This window comes from Babylonia areolata, chromosome 30, assembly GCF_041734735.1.
Source record: "Babylonia areolata isolate BAREFJ2019XMU chromosome 30, ASM4173473v1, whole genome shotgun sequence".
Classification (NCBI taxonomy): domain Eukaryota; kingdom Metazoa; phylum Mollusca; class Gastropoda; order Neogastropoda; family Buccinidae; genus Babylonia; species Babylonia areolata.
In genome coordinates, this window is record NC_134905.1 from 3,614,624 (window position 1) to 3,632,762 (window position 18,139).

Genomic DNA, 18,139 nt, shown 5'->3' on the forward strand with positions numbered 1-18,139 from the left:
GTGAGGTTTCTGGCGTTCTTTCCCAGGTTCTCAGTGGCGTTTCTGGCGTTCTTTCCCAGGTTCTCAGTGGCGTTTCTGGTGTTCTTTCCCAGGTTCTCAGTGGCGTTTCTGGTGTTCTTTCCCAGGTTCTCAGTGAGGTTTCTGGCGTTCTTTCCCAGGTTCTCAGTGGCGTTTCTGGTGTTCTTTCCCAGGTTGTCAGTGAGGTTTCTGGTGTTCTTTCCCAGGTTTTCAGTGGGGTTTCTGGTGTTCTTTCCAAGGTTGTCAGGTTTCTGGTGTTCTTTCCCAGGCTGTCAGTGGAGTTTCTGGTGTTCTTTCCCAGGCTGTCGGTGAGGTTTCTGCCTTTCCTCAGTTGTTGGAAATTTCCTGGCACAACTTTTCTGAGTTGTGGCACGGACTGTGTCTGGACCCCGTCACTCCTCTTTGTCTCCTTCTCTTCGAGCATTCCCAGAAATGGAGAGAGACATGGCTGGCTCCTCCAAAACTGGTGTTCAAGCTCGTAGGAGACAGAGGAGATCAGCTCCCTATGAGCTTCCTGCACGTGTGCAGGCGGACTCTTCCTCTGTGTCCACGGGGTCTAGGACCAGAAAGGTAACTTTCGCCCCAAACGCAATGACGTACTTCTTCGAAAGGCGGATCACTTACGACCGCTTCCCACGCGATGGGACAGACTGCGTTTTGGGGATGAGAAGACGGCACTTTGCCAAGGAGCGTCTACCTCTTGTTCCTGATGACAAGGACACCCGGTATAGGTTGCCTGTGATCGACTCCGAAAGTCGCCGTTCCCTCCTCCCCTCTGTGGAGGAGACGGAGTCGGTCACTCAGGAGCAGCACCTGTACTATGGTCATCAGCTGGAGAGGGCTCGCCAGGCCATGCAGCACAGTGGCTGTAGGTGTAAGGGCAAATGCACAGAGGAGTCTTGTGAGTGCATCAAGGCAGGCATCCGCTGCTGTCATGCCGTCTTGTCCTCGGGTCGTCAAGCTTGTCGTTGCACTTGGACTAAGTGTCCAAACCGCGACTCCAGCAAGGAAGGCAAAAGGAAAAGGAAGCAGGATCACTACCACAAGACCCAAGTCCGTCTTCTCATGACAGACATCTTTGGGTCGGACAGTGATGAGGATGAAGAGTGATCATTCATATCAAGTCTTGTACATAGTTTTCATTTATGTTCTTCCTTCTTTTACCTTGTACATAGACTGTCTTCCTTCATGGTTTTCATTATATTCTTCCTTCTTTTACCTTGTACATAGACTTTGTCTTCCTTTGTGGACTTTTACATACCTTGTACATAGGCTTTCTTCAGATTTTATCCTCCAGGGTTTTTAAATGGAATAAAGGATTAAAATAAAAACACATCCCCAGGCCCACACACATGCACACTTTGTCATATCCCCTCTGACACACACCAACCATCCAACACACACACCAACCATCCAACACACACATACCCACCATCCAACACACCAACCATCCAACACACACATACCCACCATGCAACACACACACATACCCACCATCCAACACACACACACACCAACCATCCAACACACACACATACCCACCATCCAACACACACACACCAACCATCCAACACACACACATACCCACCATCCAACACACACACACACCAACCATCCAACACATACTCACCTACCAACTCATACCCACTGTCCAACATACACATACCAACCCTCTAACACACACATGCCCACCCTACAATGCACACATACTCACCTTGCGACTCAAAGACGTACCCACCATCAAACACACACATACCAAACATCAACAGACCTATTCCAACCATTCAAAACACACCTTCCAACTCACATACCCATTTTCTGAGACGAGCAAAAACAAACGCATGCATGCAAATACCAACCCTCTGAAAGACACATACCTACCCTACAACACATACATACCTACTATACAAAGAACACATACTCACCTTCCGACACACACACACAAACCCACCGGCCAAAACACACATACCAACCCTCTAACACATACCAACCATTCAACACTCTCATACCACACATTAGCACACTACAACGCGCACACACCAACCTTTCAACACACAAATACTCACCTTCTGACTCGCACACATGCCCTCTATCCAACACGCACATAACAACCCTCTTATACACATACACCAACCCTCTAAAACACACACACACACACACACACACCCTTCAACACACGTATCAACCCCCCAACACATACCAACCCTCCAACACACACATACCTACCTTCCAATTCAACATGCAAATACCAACTACACAGCACACACATACCCACCCTGTAACACACACACACATACCCACCTCACACACACCCACCTTACACATGCCCACCTAACACACGCAGACGTACCCACCATCCAACACACACATACCCACCGTCCAGCACACAAACCCATTTCGTAATACAAATATCAATATAGATATCACGTGTCAGTTATAATCATGATACTTCAATACAACATTTGGAGCAGAAGTTTGGTTTCCATATGATGTTGCAGAAGATTTATCGTTTAATTTATTCAAATTATCCAGTATTTTTTTCAACAAATTTCCACATGAATGACTTCATGTCAAGTTTTGTAAACAATTACTTGGGGTTCATAAAAGAGCAATGATTCTACCAGTTTTTGGAGAATTAGGAAGATTTCATAGTAGCATAAAAATAATATGTCAAGTTATTGGCTACTGGATACACATATAATAATAATAATAATAATAATAATAATAATAATGTACATTTATATAGCGCCCTTTCTCACTAAGAGCTCAGGGCGCTTTACATGAAAGAAATATATTACAAGTAACATAAAACATTCATGACCACTCTTTCTCAAAAACCTCTCCCCCCACTCACACTCTCCCTTTCCCACTCTACATACATCCACAGTGAGCTGACATGGGTGGTGTTGGACAAAAGGAAGCTCAGAGTACTTATAGATAGGTTTTAAAAAGATGAGTCTTTAGTGACGAGCAAAAAGCAGAAACAGAATCAGATGCACAGATATGATGAGGAAGGTTCTTCCAGATGTGAGGAGCAGCAAAGAAGAAAGAACGTTCACCATAGGTTCTTGCATTGACATGAGGAAGTTTCAAAAGGTAACAGTCAGAGGAAGAGCGGAGATTTCTTGTGGGTGTGTATATAACAGCTTCCTCAAAATTCACTTGTATACACAACCTATAAATGCATTTATCGTCAGTTTCAGTTTCAGTAGCTCAAGGAGGCGTCACTGCGTTCGGACAAATCCATATACGCTACACCACATCTGCCAAGCAGATGCCTGACCAGCAGCGTAACCCAACGCGCTTAGTCAGGCCTTGAGAAGAAAAAAAAAAGGTGAATAAATAACAGATAAGCTGACATAAATAAATAAATAATAATTATAATATAAAAAAGGTAGTAGTAATAATAATAATAAATAATAATAATAATAAATAAATAAATAAATAAGACAACACTTAACGCTAAACAAAAGCATTTGCTGCGTCAACATTGTTCTGAACTCTCTTTGATATCTCCCCTCTTTTCTTTGAAAACAGCTGGAATGTCTGCTCTCTGGTGGTAGTAAAACACACACACACACACACACACATCAGACACACATACATCAGACACACATACATCATACACACATGCACACACCTGTAAAACAAGCTTCAAATAACTGTGATATCAACCAGTGAAGTAACCTGCCAGGGTGGGAAGACTTCACAATTGCAAATAAAAAAAATTGAGTGCGTCCACAACTGCCATAGGCGCGGGCAGTTATGTAACACAGTGGTGTGATGACTGACAGATACTTTAGGGAACAGATAAAAACCCAGCTGGTAATTCAACACCTTTGGGATAGATACTTTGTGGAACAGACAAAAACCCAGCTGGTAATTCAACACCTTTGGGATAGATACTTTGTGGAACAGACAAAACCCAGCTGGTAATTCAACACCTTTGGGGTATATACTTTATGGAACAGACAAAAACCCAGCTGGTTTTTCAATACCTTTAGGATAGATACTTTATGATACAGATCAAAGCTGGTGCTCAGGTTAGAAAACAGGTTTCCATTCTGGATAAACTTGCTCATATAAAAAAATGACTAAAAAAAAAAAAGAAAAAAAAAAAAAAGTAAAGATAGCAATTAGCTTGCTGTTGTATTTTCACATTCTCAATCACTACTCATGACCCAAACTATACATAAAAAAATATCCATACCCATACCATGTCACGGTGACAAAGTCCAGATTCCATTTAGTCACTGAACTTGGGTCTATGTTCCCCCCTCCCCCACTCTCTCTCTCAATCATACATGAATACACATGCTCCAACAAAAAGTTAAAAGCAAATCCCACAGAAATAATGAAAGCTTACAATGATGTCAATCCGCAAAACATAAGAATGCCACGGATGATATCACAATGCACAACTTAAAAATGCACAAGCTAAATCAATACATTCTAAGAACACTAAACAACCAGTTTTTAAGATAGTTCAGAGATTTTTTTTTTTTTTTCAGAAAAAGTGCATTCACTTTCACCGACAGTTCACAAACATTCAATGCTTATATGACAAAAAAAACTTTTTTTTTTCCTTTTCTTTTTTTTTTTAAAAAGAAATAAAACACAATTGCTGGTAATACATAAATCAACCCCCCAAAATGAGGAATCAAAACGCTTGTGCAGATTATTCTATTTTCACTAATTCTAAATTCTTCAATGTAGAATATTCTGTTATCACTCAATTGAATGGTACTGGTCAAAGCCATTCATAAAGCTTTAGTTTATTGATGTATGGACATCTTTCCTCCAACCGTTTTATTCAGTGGTAGAATAGTCCGGTCTTGACTGTGATCACTTTACGGAAGGAAAAAAGATGATCGTCGAACCGAAAGTGCTGAAGAGTGTCAGAAAAAAAGGGAGAAAACTCTGACAGTCCTCGTGTTGTGACGTCATCACTCGTGTCACAGTATGATTAATCATATTTGATCAAAATAAATTATAAATGCGACGAGTAAAACTACTACTATTGCTACTACTTTTAAGTGTATATGTGTGACTGACCGGTTAACAGTATAGAATCACCTGCCCGACGACAAAAGGCAAAAACTTAAAAGAAACCGCAAACCCGAAATGCAGTGCTCTGAGATGGCGTCATTTCCGCTGTTGGGGCATCATTTCCGCTCGCCGCCATTTTCGCTCTGCTCGTTGTTGCTTGTAGACGCATGTCGCTGTTGCTCAGCTTTTGTCGCTGTCGTTGACTGTTGAATTGGTCACTGGCAACCAGTTTCCTTTGGTAGCTGTTTTATACTGCCATTTTGGTTGCTGTCACAGTCAGTTGTTTCCGTAGCTGCCTCAGACTGGTGATTTTCGCTTTGGTTGTGGTCGCAGTCTTTCCTCTTTGGGCCGTCTCATCTCTTTCGAGTTTCACAGTTGACTGAGTGCTTAATCTTTCAGCTTCAGTCTGGTTTCTTCTTCCTCAGGTTTAGCCGTTTGTATCAGCACTTTCTTGAGTCCGTTGCTGGTTTCAGACTCTGTCTTCCGTCAGTTGCTTTTCACGTTACTGGAATGGAGAGAAACGCGCGCCGTGCCGTTTCAAAGTCCTGTATTCGAGCTCGGAGGTCAGTTCCGTATTTGCGACCTTCACGGGACAGTTCTTCCACGGGGACTCAGTCCAGAATGGTCAAATTCGCTGAGAACACGACCACCCTCTATTTTGAGAGGCAGGCTGCTTTCGACCGATTCCCACGGGATGGGAACGAATGCGCTCTTGGAATGCAAATGCAGCACTTTGCGGAGGAAAGTGTCCCTCTGTGTGCAGAGAAAGACACGAGCTACAGGTTACCAGCTCTTAACTCCAGCAGTCGCCATTTATCGTCAAACAAACAAAAGTGTTCAGTGGCTATACTTTCCATAAGAATGTATTAACTACTGCTGGAATTGATCAAGTCTGGAAAAATCAGTTCACTTTTCGATTAAAGTACTGGTATGCTATATCCAAGAAGCTGAAAAATGAATATATATGTAAAATTTTGGAAACAGAAACAAAACAGCTTTACAAGAACAATGCGACAAATTATAAACTGAACTATATTTTGAAAATACAGCGAATGAATTACAACACGAAAAGAACTATGTTACAAATCAGTGCCCGTAACTCACAGATCGAACAGGGAAAAAGGTATTTAAAAAAAAAAAAAAAACACAAACAACACCACCGAAAGAACAAAGACTGTGTGAAATATAATTACAAATAAATCTACTGTCCAATCAGTATCAGTAGCTCAAGGAGGCAGTCACTGCATTCGGTCAAATCCATATACTCTACACCACATCTGCCAAGCAGATGCCTGACCAGCAGTGTAACCCAACGCGCTTAATCAGGCCTTGAGAAAAAATAAATAAATAAATAAATAAAAAATAAAATGATTTTTTTTTTTTTTTTTTTTTTTTTTTTGCAGTGATATATACTGGAATAAAAATGTCAGTTAAAAATTTCATAGGAAAGTGTAACATACCTATAAATGTTAATACCATAGCAGGGGAAAATGCTGCATTGCAAACACTACATTCTGTTAAAAAAGGAACACAACTGTATTACAACATTATGTGTGATAGTGGACCACAGCCCAAATGTTGTAACAAGTGGGAAGAAAAATTACTACAAGAAATCAAATGGAAAGAATGCTTCCTTAAAACAAAACAAATTAAAGAGATCAATTTAAAATGGCTTCAGATTAGAATAATCCATAGAATTTTAGCAACAAATGTAATCCTTAAAGAAATGGGAGTAATGAATGACAATAACTGTCATTTTTGTAATAATGAAAAAGACAGTACTGATCATATCTTTTGGAAATGCCAAGTTACACAGTATTTTTGGAAACGTGGTCAGACTATGTTTAATGAAACTTGTGAATTAACATCAGATGTGAGATTAACTGAAAACCTGGTTTTGTTTGGATGTGGTGGGAACATCAAAACTGATGTGCTATTTGATTTTATTATTCTGGTAGCTAAATCCTACATTTATAAGCGCAAACGGGATAACAGTCAGCCTGACTTGAATACATTTAGAACACTACTGACCTATAGATACAAAATAGAAAAGCACATAGCAAGTATAAATTTTAGACTAAATGAATTCTCTGCCAACTGGTGTATTACAAAAACCTGCTCACTGAAAACCCCTGACTCCATTTCCTTTTTCGATACTTTTTATTTAGCAAAAAGAAGCAGTGCCCAACAGATGATATGTATTTGCACTATTGTTTCATGATAACTTGACATAATTAATTAGTTAAAAGAAGAATTCTGTCTACTAATATTAGAAAACACTCACCATATGTTAACTTGGTAACAATGGGGCAGTTGTAGCTCTATGATGTCTCCTGTGAACTATGTCATTTGACTGTCAAATGTGTGCAGCTAGTTGGGAATCAGGGTGTCACATTATAAGTGGATTTTTTCTCTTTTTTTTTTCTCTCTTTTTTCTTTTCTTTTTCTTGTGTGTGTGTGTGTGTGTGTGTGTGTGTGTGAAAATACCCTTGCTAATTATTACCATGCTTGTTTAATATGCAACTTGTCACAGGAAAATTGTCATGCTGATGATGTTGAAGAGAAAATATAACCTTCATTGCAAAAGGAAAAAAATAAAATAAAATAAATAAATATATAAATAAATAAATAAAATATAAAAATATATGTATATAAATAAAATCAATCAATAAATAAAAAATAATAGATACTGTCCAGTCCCCCTCTCTCCTGTCCAGAGGCTGTGAGGTAAAGCAAGGGAAGTAACTTAGCAAGGGAGGCTATTAGCCACAGCTACCTTCGATTTCTCCGCATATGCGGACTAGTAGTTTGGACAGGACAGGGATCCAGACCACATGTCATAGTAAATGGTAAGGTATCCCACAGTTTCAAAATACACCACAGTTTCAAAATACACCCACAGTTTCAAAATACAATGTGGGTGCCGTCAGGGAGACCTGATTTCACCATACCTATTTGTATTGTGCTCAGGAATTCTTGCATGCAAGATAGGGAAGATGAGGGTATTAAAGGCATTAGCATATTTGTATTTGCATTTTTTTTTTTTTTCACAACAGATTTCTTTGTGTGAAATTCACGCTGCTCTCCCAAGGGAGATCGTGTCGCTATACTACAGCGCCACCCATTTTTTTGTATTTTTTCCTGTGTGCAGTTTTATTTGTTTTTCCTATCAAAGCGGATTTTTCTACAGAATTTTGCCAGGAACAACCGTTTTATTGCCCTGGGTTCTTTTACGTGTGCTAAGTGCATGTTGCACACGGGACCTCGGTTTATAATCTCATCCGAATGACTAGGGTCCAGACCACCACTCAAGGTCTAGTGGAGGGGGACCTGCTTGTGCCTGAACCCCCTTTGTGTGTGTGTGTGTGTATACACACGCAGAAGATCGAATACGCACGTTAAAGATCCCACTGTAACCCATGTCAGCGTTTGGTGGGTTATGGAAACAGCAACACACCCAGCATGCACGCCCCTGAAAACGGAGTACAGCTGCCGATACGGCGGGGTAAAAACGGTCATACAGGTAAAAGCCCACTCGTGTACATACGAGTGAATGTGGGAACTGCAGCCCACAAACAATGAAGAAGAAGACAAAAACAAATCTGTTATCGAATCCCTCTCTCTGCTACCCAGAGGCCGGTGTGTAATCATCAGATTGACCTGTGGTGATAGTGGTGGTGGTGGAGGAGGAGGTAGAGCGGGTAGAATCGTGAAGACGCCGGTGAGCTTTCAAGGAGCTGGACTGCGTGAAGCGATGACCGCAAAGATCACAGCCGTAGGGTTTCTCACCTGCAATGTGACACAGGCAACAACATCATTTGTATTTGTATTTGTATTTCTTTTTATCACAACAGATTTCTCTGTGTGAAATTCGGGCTGCTCTCCACAGGGAGAGCGTGTCGCTACACTACAGCGCCACCCATTTTTTTGTATTTTTTCCTGCGTGCAAATTTTATTTGTTTTTCCTATCGAAGTGGATTTTTCCACAGAATTTTTCCAGGAACAACCCTTTTGTTGCCCTGGGTTCTTTTACATGCGCTAGGCGGACACCTTGCCTCTAGGCCATCACTCCACATCATAGGTGGTAAGATAAGAATAACTTTATTATCTCCAATTAGAGAAATTTGGTCAGGTGCATTATCACGACAAGTAAACAACATGGAGACCATCACTGTAAAAAAACAAACAACTCAACAACAACAGTTATCAAGATTATAACGAAGACACAGATGTAAAAAGAAAAAAAAAAGTAAACATTATTAAAAGAAAAAAAAAGAGAAAAGAAAATTAAACATTATTTTGAATAATTATGACTGTGAGCATAACATTCTATATTGCACACTGATTATGATTAAGAATAACTAGTTAATTATCTCACAAAGATAAACTGCATCATGTGCAGCAAAACACAACCAGACAATCAGTACACATGTGGATAGGAAAAACAAATGAAAACTGCACGCAGGAAAAAATACAAAAAAATGGGTGTCTCTGTAGTGTAGCAACGCGCTCTCCCTGGGGAGAGCAGCCCGAATTTCACACAGAGAAATCTGTTGTGATAAAATGAAATACAAATACAAATACAATACATACACACGCGCGCACGGAAACAACACTAAACATTACTCGATTAAACAGGAGTTAGAAACATATGTTTTCAAAAAAAGGCATTTCACATGTTAGCTTTAAAAACATTGTAATTATGATCATTACAACGTAATTATTAACATAAATATATTTAAAATATGAACGTTAACATCGGGTATATTGTAGTGAACATTCATCCTGCATATTGCACATTATTTTTTTCAAATAAAAGCATTTCATATATTAGCTTTAAAAACATTGTAATCATGATCAGTACAACATAATTATTAACATAAATATATTTAAAATATGAACGTTAACATCAGGCATATTGCAGTGAACATTCATCCTGCATATTGCACATTCATACCAACCACTGTCATATGTTTTAAGCTAAATTATTCTTTAAAAAAAATTATTTAAAAAAAATATATTAAAAAACAAACAAACCGAGAACAAGGTACAACATAATAACAGGTAATAACACAGGTTACTCAGGTAAAAAAAACAAAAAAACCAACAGTTATTGACATCGTAGGAGTCAGGTTTTTCGCCTGCCATGTGACACAGGTAAAAACATCACCGGTGAAGGGGGTATTCACCTGCGGTATGATACAGGTAATAACACAGGTAACACAGGTATACAACAACAACAAAAATTAATGACATCATAGGTGTAGGGTCCTTCACCTGCAATACGGCACAGGTAGAATTAAGTAAAATAGATGATTTGTATTTGTATTTCCTTTTATCACAACATATTTCTCTGTGTGAAATTCGGGCTGCTCTCCCCAAGGACAGCGTGTCGCTATAATACAGCGCCACCAATTTTTTTGTATTTTTTTCCGGACTGCAGTTTTATTTGTTTTTCCTATCAAAGTGGATTTTTCTCAATAATTTTGCCAGGAGCAACCCTTTTGTTGCCGTGGGTTCTTTTACGTGTGCTATATGCATGCTGCACATGGGACCTCGGTTTATCGTCTCATGTGAATGACGTGTGCGTGTGTGTGTGTGTGTGTGTGTGTGAGTGACTTTGTGTGTGTGTGTGTGTGTGTGTGTGTGTGTGTATGAGGGTGTGTGTGTGTGTGTTTACCTGTGTGTTTCCGTGAGTGTCGCTTCAGGGCACTGCTGTCCAGAAATGCTGCTGGGCATTCCTCACATTTGTAGGGCCTCTCTGAGGCATGCACCCTCCTGCATACAAAAATGATGAAAAAAACAAATAAATATAAAAATAATAAATCAGAGATCAAAGGAAGGAGTGAAGGAAGGAAAGAAAGCAGCAAGGAAGGAACTGCACAAAAGGACTTGACTGTAAAATGTTACGTATATTTATGAGTGTGTATGTGCGCATGCCTGAAATCTGACTGACTGACACAGGAAATGAATGATGAGCGCCAAATGGCAGCCATCAGTCGGCTCTACCCAGGAAGGCAGCCTGCTGTGCAAACGACCTCATGTTTGTAAAGCGCTAAGAGCTTGGTCTCCGACCGAGGACAGGCGCAAAATAAGTATCCATATCATTCATTCATTCAAGTTGGACAGACACAAAGAAGGCACCACCAGAGAAAAAGCATACAAGTTTGTCCACTTCATATCCCTGCTTGAGATCTTTTAACATAACTATGGAACATAACAACACATTTGTGCAAAAAAATGGGCACTATATATACATGTTTAGTACAAGATTAAAATGTACAGTGTCACCATGGAATTAATAATTATGTCCTTGAATATGTATAGTACTGCTTGAATTGTGTTGTTGTAAACTTGTCAGTCTTCATGTCAGAATTTACAATATCATTATGTCAGTATTTAGAACAACATAGAACATCATTAAGTCAGTATTTAGAATATCATTATGTCAGTATTTAGATCATAGATGATAGTCAATCACTGTCAGTACTTAGAACATCATTGTCAGTATACATATGTATGTGTACATAACTACATGCATGTATATAAATGTGTATTGTGCGTGTGTGTGTGTGGTCATTGTCTTCAGTTTAACGTCTTTCCACTTGAAGTGATATCTGACGAGAAAAAAAAAAAAAGAAAAAAAAAAACCGTGGGGGTAGGGGTTCAGGGCGGGGGCAGGGGCGGGGGCGGGGGGATGCGGGGGTGGGGGTGGGGGTAAAAGTGTGTGTATGTGTGGAGGGTGAATAGGGAGGGACAACGTTAGGGAAAATGGAAACGTCAGGGAAAATGGAAACGTTATTAACTCCAACTTCAAACAACTATAACAACTACAACAAATGTCCTACAGGACTATGCAGCAAACCTCCTGCAACAACAAATAACATATTGGAATTGTTAATAACACATTCAAAAGTACTCTTTGTGAAGTCTGGCAAAAAACATTTTTGATTCCGACATTCGAATATTATATGGTTGCTAGATATATGTTCTCCACATATGCATCTAACATCTTTGCTGAACTTAGTTATAAAAGCGGTCACTTTTATCCTGTTTGATAATGTTTGTGTGTGTGTGTGTGTGTGTGTGTGTGTGCGCACACGTTTATATAATTATGTTTGAGGCATGCCTATGTGTGCTTATGTGTTGAAGGTAGCTGTTAGGTACACATGTAAGTTAAAATGTATGTATCCATGGTGTGCGTGTGCATGTTTGGTCGCATTTTGGTGTGTGTATGTAATATTGATGTCATGCATTATGTTAACGAAAGTGTTTCTGTAAAGCACCTTGGGCAAATCTCTGGATAGTGTTCTATGTAAGTATCCATTATTATCATCATTATTATTATTTAGAACATCATTATGTCTTTACCCATTATGTCGTTGTGGACTTGTCAGTACTAAGAACATCATTAATAGATCTAGAGCACGACATATTCTAACTTGTCGGATCGTCGCATCGAACAAAAGTGCTGTAGAAGCGACCAACATGAAGGGGGATAACTCTGACAATCCTAGTTTCGTGACGTCATAACTTTTGCCACGGTAAAACTACTCATATTAGATTTTTTTTTAATAATAAATGATACACGCGATTAGTACAACTAAAAATACTGCTAATACTCTTAAATGAGTGTTTGGCTGGTTGATAATCAATCAGATTCATCTGCCCGACGGCAAATGGCAAAATCTAGGACTAAATTTCAAAAACTGAATACCCGAAATGCAGTGCGGTAAGCGTGACGTCATTTCCGCTGCTGCGGTTTTATTTCCGCTTGGCGCCATTTCCGCCCTGCTCGTTGTTGCTGTCAGACGTTTGTCGCTGTCGCTCTGATTTGCTTGCTGTCGCAGTCAGTTTTTCTTGGTCGCTGTCGTTTTCGTCGCAGTCTGCTGTTTTCGCGTTGGTTGCAGTCGCAGGCAATCTTCTTTGGTCGCTGTCGCAGACTGTTATTTTCTCTTTGGTTGTTTTGCAACAGTCAGTCTGTTTTGGTCGCTGACGGTGTCAGCCATTTTCTCTTCACTGTCGCAGTCAAGTCTATTCTGGTGTTCTTTCCCAGGCTGTCAGTAGGGTTTCTGGTGTTCTTTCCCAGGCTGTCAGTAGGGTTTCTGGTGTTCTTTCCCAGATTGTCAGTGAGGTTTCCGGCGTTCTTTCCCACATTGTCAGTGAGGTTTCTGGCGTTCTTTCCCACATTGTCAGTGGGGTTTCTGGCGTTCTTTCCAAGGCTGTGTCAGTGAGGTTTCTGTTCTTCACAGGCTCTCAGTGAGGTTTCTGGCGTTCTTTCCCAGGTTGTCAGTGAGATTTCTGGTGCTCTTTCTAAGGTTGTCAGTGGGGTTTCTGGCGTTCTTTCCCACATTGTCAGTGGGGTTTCTGGCGTTCTTTCCAAGGCTGTGTCAGTGAGGTTTCTGTTCTTCACAGGCTCTCAGTGAGGTTTCTGGCGTTCTTTCCCAGGTTGTCAGTGGGGTTTCTGGGGTTCTTTCCCAGGTTGTCAGTGAGATTTCTGGTGCTCTTTCTAAGGTTGTCAGTGACGTTTCTGGTGCTCTTTCTAAGGTTGTCAGTGACGTTTCTGGCGTTCTTTCCCAGGTTTTCAGTGAGGTTTCTGGTGTTCTTTCCCAGGTTGTCAGGTTTCTGGTGTTCTTTCCCAGGCTGTCAGTGGGGTTTCTGGTGTTCTTTCCCAGGCTGTCAGTCAGGTTTCTGGTGTTCTTTCCCAGGCTGTCAGTCAGGTTTCTGGTGTTCTTTCCCAGGCTGTCAGTCAGGTTTCTGGTGTTCTTTCCCAGGTTGTCAGTGAGGTTTCTGCCTTTCCTCAGTTGCTGGAAATTTCCTGGCACAACTTTTCTGAGTTGTGGCACGGACTGTGTCTGGACCCCATCACTCCTCTTGTCTCCAGTTCCCTTCGAGCATTCCCAGAAATGGAGAGAGACATGGCTGGCTCCTCCAAAACTGGTGTTCAAGCTCGTAGGAGACAGAGGAGATCAGCTCCGTATGAGCTTCCTGCACGTGTGCAGGCGGACTCTTCCTCTGTGTCCACGGGGTCTAGGACCAGAAAGGTGACTTTCGCCCCAAACGCAGTGACATTCTTCTTCGAAAGGCGGATCACTTACGACCGCTTCCCACGCGATGGGACAGATTGCGTTTTGGGAATGAGGAGACGGCACTTTGCCAAGGAGCGTCTACCTCTTGTTCCTGATGACAAGGACACCCGGTATAGGTTGCCTGTGATCGACTCCGAAAGTCGCCGTTCCCTCCTCCCCTCTGTGGAGGAGACGGAGTCGGTCACTCAGGAGCAGCACCTGTACTATGGTCGTCAGCTGGAGAGGGCTCGCCAGGCCATGCAGCATAGTGGCTGTAGGTGTAAGGGCAAGTGTAAAGAGGAGTCTTGTGAGTGCATCAAGGCAGGCATCCGCTGCTGTCATGCCGTCTTGTCCTCCGGTCGTCAGGCTTGTCGTTGCACTACTAAGTGTCCGAACCGCGACTCCAGCAAGGAAGGCAAAAGGGAAAGGAAGCAGGATCACTACCACAAGACCCAAGTCCGTCTTCTCATGACAGACATCTTTGGGTCGGACAGCGATGAGGATGAGGAGTGATCATTCGTATCGAGTCTTGTACATAGTTTTCATTTATATTCTTCCTTCTTCTACCTTGTACATAGACTTTGTCTTCCTTCATGGTTTTCATCATGTTCTTTCTTCTTTGACCTTGTACATAGACTGCATTTGTCTTCCTTCATGGGCTTTTAGATACCTTGTACATAGGCTTTCTTCAGATTTTATCCTTCCGGGTTTTTAAATGGAATAAAGGATTAAAATAAAAACACACATCCCCAGGCCAACACACATACACACTTTGCCACATGCCCTCTGACACACACATACCAACCCTCCAACACACACACCAAACATCCAAAACACACAAACCTACCATACGACATACACATACCCACCTTCCAACACACATACCCCAACCATCCACACACACACACACACCATCCAACATACATACCAACCATTAACACACACACCCACCATCCAACACACATACCCCAACCATCCACACACACCAACCATTAACACACACATACCCACCATCCAACACACACCAACCATTAACACACATACCAACCACCCAACACACACACCAACCATCCAACACACATACCAACCACACACACATACCAAACATCCAAAACATACATACCCACAATCCAACATATTCATACTCACCTACCAACTCACATACCCACTATCCAACATACACAAATATCTACCCTCTAACACACACATACCCACCCTACAATGCACACATACTCACCTTACATCGTACCCACTGTTAAACACACACATACCAACTATCAACAGACCCATTCCAACCATTCAAAACACACATGCCTTCCAACTCCACACACGTACCCATTTTCTGAGACAAGCAAAAACACACACACACATCCAAATACCAACCCTATGAGAGACACATACTTACCCTACAACACATACATACCTACTATCCAAAAAACACATACTCACCTTCCGACACACACACAAACCCACCAGCCAAAACACACATACCAACCCTCTAACACATACCAACCATTCATCACTCTCATACCACACATTAGCACACTACAACGTGTACACACCAACCTTTCAACACACAAATGCTCACCTTCTGACTCGCACACATGCCCTCTATCCAACACGCACATAACAACCCTCTTATACACATACACCAACCCTCTAAAACACACGCACACACACCATTCAACACACGTATCAACCCCCCCAACACATACCAACCCTCCAACACACACATACCTACCTTCCAATTCAACATGCAAATACCAACTACACAGCACACACATACCCACCCTCTAACACACACACACGCATACCCACCTTACACATACCCACCTTCTAACACACGCAGACGTACCCACCATCCAACACACACATACCCACCGTCCAGCACACAAACCCATTTCGTAATACAAATATCAATATAGATATCACGTGTCAGTTATAATCATGATACTTCAATACAACATTTGGAGCAGAAGTTTGGTTTCCATATGATGTTGCAGGAGATTTATCGTTTAATTTATTCAAATTATTCAGTATTTTTTTCAACAAATTTCCACATGAATGACTTCATGTCAAGTTTTGTAAACAATTACTTGGGGTTCATAAAAGAGCAATGATTCTACCAGTTTTTGGAGAATTAGGAAGATTTCATACTAGCATAAAAATAATATGTCAAGTTATTGGCTACTGGATACACATGTAATAATAATAATAATAATAATAATGTACATTTATATAGCGCCCTTTCTCACTAAGAGCTCAGGGCGCTTTACATGAAAGAAATATATTACAAGTAACATAAAACATTCATGACCACTCTTTCTCAAAAACCTCTCCCCCCACTCACACTCTCCCTTTCCCACTCTACATACATCCACAGTGAGCTGACATGGGTGGTGTTGGACAAAAGGAAGCTCAGAGTACTTATAGATAGGTTTTAAAAAGATGAGTCTTTAGTGACGAGCAAAAAGCAGAAACAGAATCAGATGCACAGATATGATGAGGAAGGTTGTTCCAGATGTGAGGAGCAGCAAAGAAGAAAGAACGTTCACCATAGGTTCTTGTATTGACATGAAGTTTCAAAAGGTAACAGTCAGAGGAAGAGCAGAGATTTCTTGTGGGTGTGTATATAACAGCTTCCTCACAATTCACTTGTATACACAACCTGTAAATGCATTTATCGTCAGTTTCAGTTTCAGTAGCTCAAGGAGGCGTCACTGCGTTCGGACAAATCCATATACGCTACACCACATCTGCCAAGCAGATGCCTGACCAGCAGCGTAACCCAACGCGCTTAGTCAGGCCTTGAGAAGAAAAAAAAAGGTGAATAAATAACAGATAAGCTGACATAAATAAATAAATAATAATTATAATATAAAAAAGGTAGTAGTAATAATAATAATAAATAATAATAATAATAAATAAATAAATAAATAAGACAACACTTAACGCTAAACAAAAGCATTTGCTGCGTCAACATTGTTCTGAACTCTCTTTGATATCTCCCCTCTTTTCTTTGAAAACAGCTGGAATGTCTGCTCTCTGGTGGTAGTAAAACACACACACACACACATCAGACACACATACATTATACACACATGCACACACCTGTAAAACAAGCTTCAAATAACTGTGATATCAACCAGTGAAGTAACCTGCCAGGGTGGGAAGACTTCACAATTGCAAATAAAAAAATTGAGTGCGTCCACAACTGCCGTAGGCGCGGGCAGTTATGTAACACAGTGGTGTGATGACTGACAGATACTTTAGGGAACAGATAAAAACCCAGCTGGTAATTCAACACCTTTGGGATAGATACTTTGTGGAACAGACAAAAACCCAGCTGGTAATTCAACACCTTTGGGATAGATACTTTGTGGAACAGACAAAACCCAGCTGGTAATTCAACACCTTTGGGGTATATACTTTATGGAACAGACAAAAACCCAGCTGGTTTTTCAATACCTTTAGGGTAGATACTTTATGATACAGATCAAAGCTGGTGCTCAGGTTAGAAAACAGGTTTCCATTCTGGATAAACTTGCTCATATAAAAAAATGACTAAAAAAAAAGAAGAAAAAAAAAGAAGAAGTAAAGATAGCAATTAGCTTGCTGTTGTATTTTCACATTCTCAATCACTACTCATGACCCAAACTATACATAAAAAAATATCCATACCCATACCATGTCACGGTGACAAAGTCCAGATTCCATTTAGTCACTGAACTTGGGTCTATGTTTCCCCCTCCCCCACTCTCTCTCTTAATCATACATGAATACACATGCTCCAACAAAAAGTTAAAAGCAAATCCCACAGAAATAATGAAAGCTTACAATGATGTCAATCCACAAAACAAGAATGCCACGGATGATATCACAATGCACAACTTTAAAATGCACAAGCTAAATCAATACATTCTAAGAACACTAAACAACCAGTTTTTAAGATAGTTCAGAGATTTTTTTTTTTTTTTTCAGAAAAAGAGCATTCACTTTCACTG

The 18,139-nt window shown here is 40.7% G+C and overlaps 1 protein-coding gene across 2 annotated transcripts in view; it reads right to left on the bottom strand.

Moving 5' to 3' along the window:
* LOC143275399 (uncharacterized) overlaps window positions 1–18,139 on the bottom strand; it is a 53,826-nt gene that overhangs the window by 15,597 nt on the left and 20,090 nt on the right. The window contains exons 5-6 of one of the 2 annotated variants that reach the window (XM_076579475.1): window positions 10,748–10,845; window positions 8,728–8,856 (exon numbers count right to left, since the gene is read on the bottom strand). In XM_076579475.1, the coding sequence (XP_076435590.1) occupies window positions 8,728–8,856; window positions 10,748–10,845 (227 nt within the window). Of the gene's footprint in view, window positions 1–8,215; window positions 8,857–10,747; window positions 10,846–18,139 lie in introns of those variants that run through there. The other variant, XM_076579473.1, reaches the window with a different exon arrangement.